General features: G+C 41.3%; 3 protein-coding genes across 3 annotated transcripts; all 3 read right to left on the bottom strand.

Annotated features, from left to right (window-relative positions):
* Window positions 1–2,127: 2,127 nt before the first annotated feature.
* xxylt1 (xyloside xylosyltransferase 1) lies at window positions 2,128–3,389 on the bottom strand. The gene is made up of 2 exons (XM_048252895.1): window positions 2,282–3,389; window positions 2,128–2,136 (listed from the first exon to the last, which is right to left on the bottom strand). The coding sequence occupies exons 1-2, from the start codon at window positions 2,798–2,800 to the stop codon at window positions 2,128–2,130; spliced, it is 528 nt and encodes a 175-aa protein (XP_048108852.1). The 5' UTR covers window positions 2,801–3,389.
* Window positions 3,390–6,174: 2,785 nt separating this feature from the next.
* LOC125301087 (sterile alpha motif domain-containing protein 9-like) lies at window positions 6,175–7,702 on the bottom strand. The gene has a single exon (XM_048253353.1). The coding sequence runs from the start codon at window positions 7,694–7,696 to the stop codon at window positions 6,266–6,268; it is 1,431 nt and encodes a 476-aa protein (XP_048109310.1). The 5' UTR covers window positions 7,697–7,702; the 3' UTR covers window positions 6,175–6,265.
* On the bottom strand, window positions 7,616–9,708 carry LOC125301085 (sterile alpha motif domain-containing protein 9-like). The gene is made up of 2 exons (XM_048253352.1): window positions 9,634–9,708; window positions 7,616–9,519 (listed from the first exon to the last, which is right to left on the bottom strand). Exon 2 carries the CDS (start codon window positions 9,507–9,509, stop codon window positions 7,701–7,703), a length of 1,809 nt encoding a protein of 602 aa, XP_048109309.1. The 5' UTR covers window positions 9,510–9,519; window positions 9,634–9,708; the 3' UTR covers window positions 7,616–7,700.
* Window positions 9,709–11,338: the final 1,630 nt, after the last annotated feature.

Genomic DNA, 11,338 nt, shown 5'->3' with positions numbered 1-11,338 from the left:
GTGGCTGGGTTTACAACATAGAGGTGGCCCACCTCTACAATTCCAAAAGGCCTAATTAGCCTGCCATACTAGGCTTTGGCCAGCAGCCAGACCAACGGATACCCCGTCTTGACCTTGTTGCAGCCCCAGCTGCTACCCACACTTGGGCCGAACCCCTGGGCATTAAGCCCTGTGCCCCAGCCACTGATAACTAGCTTGCTCGCCCCCACCAGACGAGCCATACCCACAGCTGCCCCAACGCTGTCCAGCCACTGACGAGACCCCTGCTAGACGAGCCGTGCCCGCCGCGCCCTCCCTTGGGTCACAACTGGCGTAGTCGGCTGAATTACTGAAGCAGGTGTGGGCTTGGTTAGTACCTGGATGGGAGAACTCCTTGAAAAAAAACTAGGTTGGTGTTGGTGGGTGGCCATTAGATAGCACTCTTCCCTCTGGCCAAAAAAATCGATCACATTAATGCCCCAGTGCAGTGATGGGGACACTGTACTGCAGGAGATACCGTCCTTCGGATGAGACATTAAACAGAGCTTCTGGTCAATAAAGATCCCATGACACTTATCGTGGGTTCCCTACGATAGGTGTTCCCTAGTGTCCTGGCTAAATTCCCAACCTGGCTCATTCAATCTGGCCCCCTAATCATCCCCCAGTGTAATTGGCTCATTCACTCCCTCACTCTCCACCTCAAGCTGGTGCGTGGTGAGCGTTCTGGCTCATAATGGCTGCCGTGCATCACCCAGGTGGGTGCTACACATTGGTGGTGGTTAGTGAGGTTCCCCATCTTCACTGTGAAGCACTTTGAGTGTTGAGAAAAGCGCTATAGAAATGTAACATGTTGTAGGTAGAAAGCAAAACAGCTGCTGGGATGAACAATCAACCCAAGAGAGTAATATCAAGCCAAACCAGTTCTAAGCTTTTAACCCACCACCTGTAACCCAGATAGGTTCCAGGGAAGGGTGGGTTTTAATCCTGGTACTCCATGTTTTACTGCATGCAAACGGGGTGCACGGGTATGAAAGGGCTGGATTATATGGGTCGGTAATCTGCCTCTCTGGCTCCTTGCCACCTTTGCTAATCCACACAAACTGCCCCATAGATCCAGGCCTGAGCTAGGGATCAGCCCGAGCTCAAGCAAAGATGGCAGCCATGGACAGGGGCCCAATGTGGCACGAGAATCTAAAATGTATGTTGAGAAAACATTCCAGAATTGTGCTCTAGGTTATTTCTGACCATAGGCAAATGGTTAGGCATATCAAAGAGCACTGAGATCACTGCAGAAGAATAGAAGAACATTCTGGGTTGTGGACACATTCCTGAGATACCTGTCCAAACTGAAAGCCAATGTGTTCTAATTCTACCATTCATGGCATCTTAATTGACAACTACTCTACAGCATCATGGCATTCTTTGCACAGCTGAGCGGCCATGGTGAAACAAACCCTGTGCTTATGAGGGTATGAGCAAGAGGAGCAGACAGAAAGATTTTGCAAAGGCCAATACTGCCCCCGTGTGTTGATTAGGACTAGGCCTACCCTTCCCATGTCCAAGACTGATACAACTTTCTTGACCTCTGCCAATAACAAAACCATATTGTTATCGTATCAATTTATGGCAGGGTGAAATGAAATTAGAGCAAAAGAGAATAATAGTCTAATAAATAGACAACTTTATGTTATACTGTAGAGTACGAAAGTGTGCACATCTTTCCATATTTGTCACAGATTATCTAGAGCACTGAAATGCTTAGTTCACCATTTTATAGACAGACAACATCAGCATACAGCCATGTGAATCTACAGAAAGTGGACCAATGTGAACCTACAGTGTAGAGGTATATAGATCAAGTGGGATGAAAGGTGAAACAGACTGTGTGGTCTGTCCATGTAGCCTACAGGGATCATTGTTTCAGTGGATATATGGAAATATGGAATATTTCCCTAGTCTCGAATGTTGTCAGGACCTTCTAAAGTCAAAGATTAATCCTGATAGACACTGAGTTTAATGGAGACTGTCCAGTGACTTTCTAAACAGCACTGCCATCTAAAACATAATGAAAAGTTTTATTTTATTTCATTTTTATTTTACCTTTATTTAAGCAGGGAAAAAGAACACATTGAGATTGTTATCTCTTTTTCAAGTGCCCTGGCCACAGAAAGACAAAAGACAACATTGAGCAAAGGACAAAGACAACAGACAACTGAAATTGCACCAGTATGTGTTTGTGTGAATAAACCTATTTGGATCAGACTGTACCATGTTGTCCCCCACTTGGCAATGATCTACTCACCTCATACTTGAAGGAGGCATCCAGAAGCAGCTCAGGGAGCAACTGCTTGCCCAGCTCCTGGCTCGCCTCATCACTCACAAAGTGAAGCACGAGTACCTCCTCTTCCAGAAAGCGCCCGTGTTTGGCCATTGAACGCATCGCCACCTGGAATTTGGCCTGAAGGCCCCTGTTCTTGTCCACCTTGGTGAACATCATCAGCGCATGGTAACGCTGCATCTCCTCGGGCTGGCTGTGAGTCCTCCTCGCCCTACCTTCCTCGCCTTCCCCAGCAGACCCCGCTTTTTCCTCGGCGTGCAACAACCTGGTGTCCAGCGACAGGTCAGCGTCGTTGCGATTGGCGTTGTGGCTTGCCTGGGTCTGTTTGATGCGCTTGGTCGTGCTGGAGAAATTCTGTCTCTCTGACCCGAAATAATAGAATGCAACAACTGCCAAGGCAGCTGCAAGAAGGAGGACGATTTGGTAGGATCTAAAAGTACTGATCCTGCCCATTATGCCGGTAAATAAACGCAGGGCACCCATTGCCCTAACAGTCGAGGATCTGTAGCAACCCAGCGATCTCGCTATGACACTTCTCGGAACCAGAACGTTCGTAACTTTTAAGGAGGGTAGCTAAACTCCTTTTACTGTCGTGTCGACAATGAAAAGACGAATTGCTCAAGATGAGAAAAATCTGTCACACTAATGTGACCATTCTGCGTTTACAATCCAAAACAACTTGTGTTTTAAATCTTATGTCAGCTAAGACTTCTCGCAAACATGTTGGTTAAACCTCTGATCGTTCCCTTCCTGTTGGGCTACGATCTGAGTGAGTAAAATGTCAGCGTCATCGTAAACATTTCTAGCGTGCCATCAAAATTTGTGAAGATTAACAAACGATGATCACTGACCTAACGTCCCCATGCTGGCTATGTTTTGAATGACATGCGGTCAAATTTTGAGATATCCTGTACAACTGTCCTGCAGTAGCCTAAAATGGCTGACTACATTATGGTGACATTAGCGGAGATATACAATGTATCTTTGGTTATGCGCCAATGTTACTAGGTTTCTTTTCGCTTCATTAGCCTACAGCAAACTTCAGCTAACATACACCGAAGGGAGAAGAGCCTAAAACCAGACTACTTTGAAGTGTTTGGTTTGAAGCCGGGAAATGTTCTTCCGGGTCAGCATGGACTCAAAAAAAAAACTCTGAATTCGTCCGCTGGAGTGAAGAGAATTAGGCCTATATTATACATTATAAAACTATCATCAATATAATAGCATACACAGAGATATAATATGTTAGATATTTATATAGATTATATAAATATATAAGTGTTAACAATTTCTTTCATTGTGTCAAAATAAAAGTCATATCTGAAATTAGCATTTGGATAGGCCTACATATGTGCACTGTAGCAATCATATCACATAGGCCTAATAAATTATAGGATAAGTGGATTGCCCTAATGTGAGATATTTTTTTGCTTTTCATACTTCTGTAGTAGGTTATATTAGGCTACAATGTGAGGGCAACACATTAAATCCACATCCAATTTTGATCACAGGACCATCCAACTTTGGCTTTCCAATAGTTTCACTGACATTCATTAGTTTGGGGAAGAGCCATACCCACTGGAGCTTAGGCCTAGGTGTCCCACATTAGGCCAATTTAATATTATCATGTGTGGTTTTCTCATGTGGCTAATTCACAGACTGCTGGGAATGATCATTTATTATCGTTTATTTTAAATGTTTTGTGTTTCAAGAAGATGTTGAAGACAAGATTACAGCCTTACATTTGTATTTTCATGATCACAGAGACATTTTCACATCTACAATCAATATCTACGACCTATACAGCCAAATTTAACATAACGTAAAGAAGTTGGTACAATGAAAAAAATATTCACATTCTAGTCATATTTTTATGACATTTCTATAATCCTCCATGAGAGCAAGATCACATTTCCAGTTAGAAATTCACACATTTGGTCAATAGACTATATATTATTAGAATAGGCCTAGATTAACATGTCCATATCCATTACATTGCAATTCTTATTATTACAACTGGAATTTTTAAAAAATCTTTAATGCCCACTTCACTTGACATTATGAACTTACATGTTATGTAGGTATAAAACCAATTGAGTGAAGCAAGGTGTCCTCCAGTGCCATTTTTTCCCTTTTTTGGATGTATTTGTTTTAATAATATAGGGTTTTTAGGATTTTAAGCAGTCAAGGCAGCGCCATTCTGATAAGTTTATTCCAAGCTGTAGGCTAGAGTTTGTATTTGAGGAGCCTAAATGAGAAGCTATCTGTTTGACTAAACATCATCTGTGTACTGAATATCGTATGCAAGAGGTCCATCAATAGCAAAGCCAACATAGAATGTTACTTTTTCTGTACTGTATGCACTCATTCCTCCCAGGTAGGTGGGCCGCACTGGGATTTGCAGTGTGCCATATTGCGTGTAAACCATGCCTTGCTGTATTATTCCATCAACTCTGAGAAGCCGGTCTTGGATTTCTTTTGTTCTAAAAACATCAGCCCTCTGCCAAAGAGCATTGCGCGCTCTGACGCCGTCAAAACATTGGTCGAGAGCAGCTTTGGGCACTAGTCTCTCTAGGCCTTTTGATTTCCCCAAAAAAAAGTGAGGGATAGTGTTCCTCCTGTTGAACAAAAAGGACAACTGCTTGCGAGAAGAGTTCCTGAGAGACTTTGCATATATACCAAAGTTGGTGTTTGTCTCCTTTTTGGTGTCTGGCCAAAGCAATAACAGTGCAAGGTAATAAGGCTCTGGGTGAGGATATTGTGTACCCACATCCTGCAAAATTTCATTCATGTGTATAGTCAATTCCTGTTGGCTTTTTGCATATTTTGACTTGGGCAGGGTCATTGTCAGAATGAGAGTGGCCAGAAGGTGATTCATTTTGTCTCTGACTTTGTCTGTTTTTTCTGACTTCTCGCAGAGAAAGGAATATTTTTCAACTACTTGCTCAATCATACCTGTTTTGTTCTCCAGGTATTGCAGCAGTCCAGGAAAGCTTTCGGCTTTTTGGGCTTCCAGAAACCTTCTGCATTCTTCAATTTTTGCATTCAGACTGAGAAGAGGTCTGCCCTTTTGTTCTTTTGATCTCTCTTCAAATGTGGCACAAAACAGTGAAATGTACTTTTTGAAGTACTCAGATATCCGTTGCCTGTTCATGATTTCGTTGTCTTGATCAAATGTACGTCCTTTGGTGTATGTAAAGTACTTCTCAAAAAAGGAAAACACATTTTTCACCCGTGGTTTCAAACAAGCTATAAAATGCTCATGATCATGAAGAATTCTTGCTAATTCGTCATTGGCCGTAGTGTGATCAAAGCTGATGTTTGCTATGCGCATTTTTCCCTCTAAAAAACTTTGTAAGTACATATTCTTCATGGGGTCATCATCTTTGAACAAAGGGAGTTTGGAAATTATGTCAAATACGATCATGGCTATTTCTAGTTCTCCCATATATCCAGATGTATTGTAGAATTTTCGTTTCTTGTTATGGTCTTCGATCTCTTCATCAATGTTTCTGAAATCATCGTCATTCTTTGCCAAATCCTGTGCTGTCTGAAAAGCATCTATGGCTTTGCTGGCCAGTTCCAGATATTTCTGTAGTCCTTGAGGACTTGTTGGCCTTTTCAGCTGTTTTTGGCTTTCGATTTTTACTTTCAGGTCAACTTTATGAACTTGACCAATTGTATCCATGGTGTAGGAATTTTTCTTTATGTCCCTGGCAGCATTTGCCCAGGTGATGGCCAAGGAGAAGTTTTTCTCATTTAGATACAAGTGTCTTGCTAAAGCCTGAGGAATTGTGTAGTCGTTGTGAAACCTTTCAGATGCTTTGGTGAAGATATCTTGGATCTTTGTCATTCCACTGTCATTGCTTTCCTCATCCTTAATGTACACAACTAGAGGTGAAAATAGCGTGTCTCGTTCATCTCCTTCTGTCTTGCGTTGTCGTGTAATTAGCATTCTTTTGATAGACTGCAAAAGAGCATTTTTCCCATGCCTCTTTTGAAAAACAAATCACAATGCAACAAGTTGAGGGTAACCTCAGACCTTGGAGAGTTGTACCTCCTCTCCAGTTCATCAAGACAGGCTGTAGCAATACGTACATGAAGAACACGAACAGCTGTGTAGTTCCCAAGTTCTGAAACCTTTCGCTGAATGAGCAGTGACGAATAAGGCTCCATTCCCTCTAGAACAGACATTTTTCCCCAATACGAAAACTCATGGTTTAAAAACATATCACACAGAGATTCAGATATGTTGGAATCAGCCACATAAGAGTTCAGTAATGCAAGAAAGGACAGCAGCTGTGCATGTTTATGTTCTAGGTCAAAGCCTTTCAGGGTATTAGATACTAAATTTGTCACATAATCTTGGCTGAAGTTTGATTTCAAGATCATGAAACTGTAGAAATTCTCAGGTTTTTCATGAGTTTCATTTAGTTCTTCGAGCTTTGCCACAAAAGCATCTTGCTCTGTCTTTGAAAGATTTGTTGTGAGATACTGACTTTCGATCATACTATCTTTGTACATGTCTTTTGGATTATTTGTGCGCAGGCAGTTCAGAATGACAACTAATGCACTAGAGGACACTTCATCCACCGTTTTTCTTACACATTTCTGTAATTCTTGACTATTCTCTGTTTCCACCGAGTCCTCCACCAACAAGAGCACTGGTGTTTGAAAAGATTTTTCATTTTTACCACATTTCAGCAGATGTGCAACTTGTTGTGCCACTTCTTCATTTGAGGCAGTGTTGTCTTTCAACACAGCACATCTAAATTCTTTTCTCAGACTCCACATGACGTGCATAGCCAGAGTTGTACCACCACAACCCGGATGATGGAAAAGATTTACCATAACACATGTGCTTGTTGGATTCTTGGTTTGAGACCTGATCAGATGTGTCAGCTGGTCAAATTTGTCCCTTTTTATGAATGGTTTTGCAGTGGGTTTTTCTGAGAAATAGAAATTCCACCATTTTACTTTATCTCCTTTGTAGAATTGTGCCTCAGTTTTGATTTTGAATTCACAGAATTCCTCACTGTCTTCCTCATACACATTTTCACATTCATTTTCACAGAGAACATTTAAGGCAGTCATTTGATCTTCATCCTTTTGATGAAGAATTACTGAGCTCTCATCACTGGATGGTAAAAGTCTTCCTGGTGCATGTCTGTGCAGTCCAAGTTTCAGTATGGAACCATTTATTTCACTTATTTCCAGTGCATATATACTTTGTCTGGTTATATCAACTTCACATCTGTTTTGAATGAAGTCTTTCCACTTTTGAAAGTCGCATTCTGATGCACAAATATGGATGATGCTCTGTGCCCCACCTAGATTTTTGTAAAAAGACATGAATGTTTCAAAAATTGGATCATTCATGGCCTCAGCTGTGGAGAACAAGAGAAACACCACTAGGCTTCTTTTCCAATGGGAGAATGTCAGGGTTGCAGATGAATCTAATGACCTCGTTCACATCATTAGCTCTCTTGGCCAGCCATTCTTTGGGGTTCAGTGGTTTGTTAGATTCTATATCCAGATCCAATCTTCCATTACAAAAAACCCAACTAGTTTGCTTGTACAAATTGAGTGTTTTGATCACAGTCCCAGCTTCTCCTTGAAATTGCTCAGGTGTGTAAAGATTTGCAACCCTGGACTTTCGGTATTCACTGCATAGACCATTACTGGCAGAGTCTGGGTCGAAGTCAAGAACACAGAATATTTTCAGCAAATTCAAAAACTGGAGATGTTGTAACTGCTCTTGGTAACTCTTGTTTGTAACAATGATAAAGTGTTCATAGTGACCCAAGGTTGTTTCACCACAGGTTAGTAGGTTTTGTAGTATGTTGCCTTGATTTGTAGTGGCTTTAGGCTCAGGCCTCTTTTCCATTTGTTCCCTTTTTGAATCCAACATTGTCATGCTCCTCTTAAATGCCTCTAATCCACGTCGGAAGACCTCTGGATTCGAAGAGCAAATATCTTTGGTTGCAGCTCCCTCTCTCACAAATAAAGACTTTTCCTTAGACTTCTTCCAGTTGTTATTGCTCTCTAGTGTCTGGATGTAATATGTCTTGTCACATGTTATGTTATGGCTTGGGACAATGTCTACTTCAATAACATAGAGGTCAGAACATGTCATGTTTGAGTAAATCACCTGTACAAATCTTGGCTGTCGAATACACTTCTTTGCATCCTCAGAATTCTCGTCAAAATATGAATTTAGCCCATTATTGAAGTGATCAATAATTGCATCCCATTGCTCAATCTTTATTCCAATTATTTCTCCATGGCAAAAATCAGTGTATTTTGAATCTGCTATTCCTATGTGGATTGTGCCATTTGTGCGACTATTCATACAACCTGCTGCAAAACGATAAACCTCCTGGTTAAATTTTCTTTTCAGAATGTTGATGTCAGTGGTTCTTCCCATGAACTTGAACTCATGAACTGGTGTAATCAAATTACCTGGCCCTGTCTCTGGTGGAAGGATGTTGTGCTGGATATATCTGTGAGATGCAACAGTATCAAATGGATAGAAATCACAGAGATTCTTTATATGTCTTGTCTTTTTCTCATGGCTTTGTTGAGCTTGCTCTGGGTCACTTCTTTTTGTCTCCTCTCTTTGGGCTGCCAGAGGTTTAGATGACACCTTTGCATTTTTCTTTTGTATCAGAGATTCAACTGTGGATTCTTTATGATCACATGCCGTTTGGGTGATAACTGAGCATTGTTGTGGTTGTAAGTCTGAAGAGTCCTCCTCTTGATGTTCAATGGAACTGGTGATCAAATGTGTCTTGGGTATGACGTCATCTTTTGCTTGGCTTTCATCTGGTTTGTTGTTTGCAGCACATGATTTGTCATTAGCTTCCAACACATTTACATGGCCTTTAGAGCAAAAAGAAGCTGCCTCTATGTCAGATTTGTTATTATGCCCTACTGAACATGACTGAGTGGTGTGTTGTGGCTGATTTTTCCATTTGTCTCGCATATCAATGATTCTTACTGCAGGGCCATGTTTTAGACCAAGATCAAGAAGATCTTGCTTTTTAAAAGACAGTAGATCAATTCCAGCTACTTCCTCCTCTAACAGTATATCAGCATATTTCTTATAAACATTAACTTCCTGACAAAGCCAGTGATGGACATCCTCTCTTGTCCAGTCTTCCATGCTGGGTGGAAGAGTTCTTCGGCTCATTTATTCTGGCCTGCAAGAAATATCAGAAACTTGTTTTACACCAGCAGAGTTGTAAGTTACACCAGAAATGGTCCTAATAAACTTAATAACAAAAGTGTTACAAATGACTTGGATGTTAATTTACCTCAGTTCTGTGGGGACTGTAGAGAGATCAGACCATGCTGTTTTGTAGACCTTCTACACTCTACCAAAAAATAAAGACATGTTAGAAACACAAATACGTAACAGCCTTCCTATTAATAGTTAAGCTAAAATTTTCATAACAATTGATAACAAGAAACTCACAAAGTGGCCTGATGATATTTAGGATCGTAGGCAGGGTGCGATTTGTTGGGGGGGATCAACTCCTATTCTGGTTTTTATATCCCTTCCTCTGCTGAATGAATTTCATCCTTGGGGGTGGGGGGGGGGGGCGACAACCCCACCAATGATTTAAAAAACAATTGAAATAACAGGCAGGTTGTGACAGAGTTTTCTAACACGTATAGCCTAAACTCGCTAAAACTTTCACCTGACCTAAACTGTCGGCAGTCTCGTTATTTAAGAACGTCCCCTTGCACATGCACAGTAGCGCCGCCAGGCGTAATCCTGTACGCACTGTGCGTATAATTTTTCAACGCTTTATTCATGAAAATCATTCAATATTGCAACATTAGAAATAGCTTGTGTCTTAATTGAAACATGCTTCACACACAAATGATAGCCTATGATTAGGGCAAAGAGAATAGACATATCAACATAAGGATCCTTTAGAAGATGATGATTGGTGTAAACTTTGTCACAACATGATGAGCAGTCCTGGCGCTAAAAAAAACAATGTTATTCAGGTGTTTAACAGTAAAAGGCGTACTGTTCTTAGCAGTTGATGAAGGCAGTGAGATTAGGCATTGCATTCTACAGTCAGTGTTTGGAACGTCGTAGTTTGGGTTTCAAGATTGATAAGATTCAGTTAATGGATCATCTCAAAGTTTGGGACAACCAAACAGCAGTGTAAGCAAATCCTTATTGTTAGGTGACCATAGCGGTCTTTTCTTTAGGCCTAGGCGAATCGCGACATAGACTCATTGCTTTCTTCTTTTCTTTTCTTTTCTTTCCCTTGTTCGCGTGTTGGGTAGTGAAGCGATAATGCATTTAAAGCAATGTTCACATCACATGAGCCAGAGCCGATATGGCCAGAGCTGCTCTGTAAAGGTATTTCTGTCCCACCCAAATTGTGTTAAAATGGTGAAAAATCCCAGGGGTGAAATCTCCCAGAAATTTTAAAAAGCTCGAAACATCTATGTGTAGGGTAGCCATGCACCAGTTATTTTTTTTGGGGGAGAGATTAGCGTCCTGAGCCATGGTGCGTACAATAGAATACAACCCTTGCGGCGCCCCTGCCGGGACACACCAAGCCGACGGCCGACCGACAGCAGAAAAGCAGTCGGACTGATCAGTCAGCTCCCATCTCCCCGAGTCGGTCAAAAAAGTGCCTCAGAACACACCAAACCAATGCCGACGCCGAGTGGACGTTCTATGCATGCGTGAGACGTAATACAACTCCATAACGGCAGGCCGTGCTAAAAGATTCAGAGCCAGAAAGACTGTCTAGTTAGTATCAAGATTGCAATGGAACGAAATGGCACTAGTTTCGGACTTCTCTGATTAAACAATAAGAAAATATAAATATATATTGTGTACTATTTTATTGTCATTGTTTGTGTGTGTTGCCAATGAAACACTCTTTCGAACACAGGAATAAATAATTCATTTTTGCCCGTTAACCAAGCTAAAAACTTGAGATCAATATGACTTTCATTCTAGACCTATTTTGTGACGTAATTTTGACG

This window comes from Alosa alosa, chromosome 9 (assembly GCF_017589495.1).
Source record: "Alosa alosa isolate M-15738 ecotype Scorff River chromosome 9, AALO_Geno_1.1, whole genome shotgun sequence".
NCBI classification, from domain to species: domain Eukaryota; kingdom Metazoa; phylum Chordata; class Actinopteri; order Clupeiformes; family Clupeidae; genus Alosa; species Alosa alosa.
Note: the sequence above shows the minus strand (reverse complement) of the source record. Positions and strands in the feature narration are given on the sequence as shown.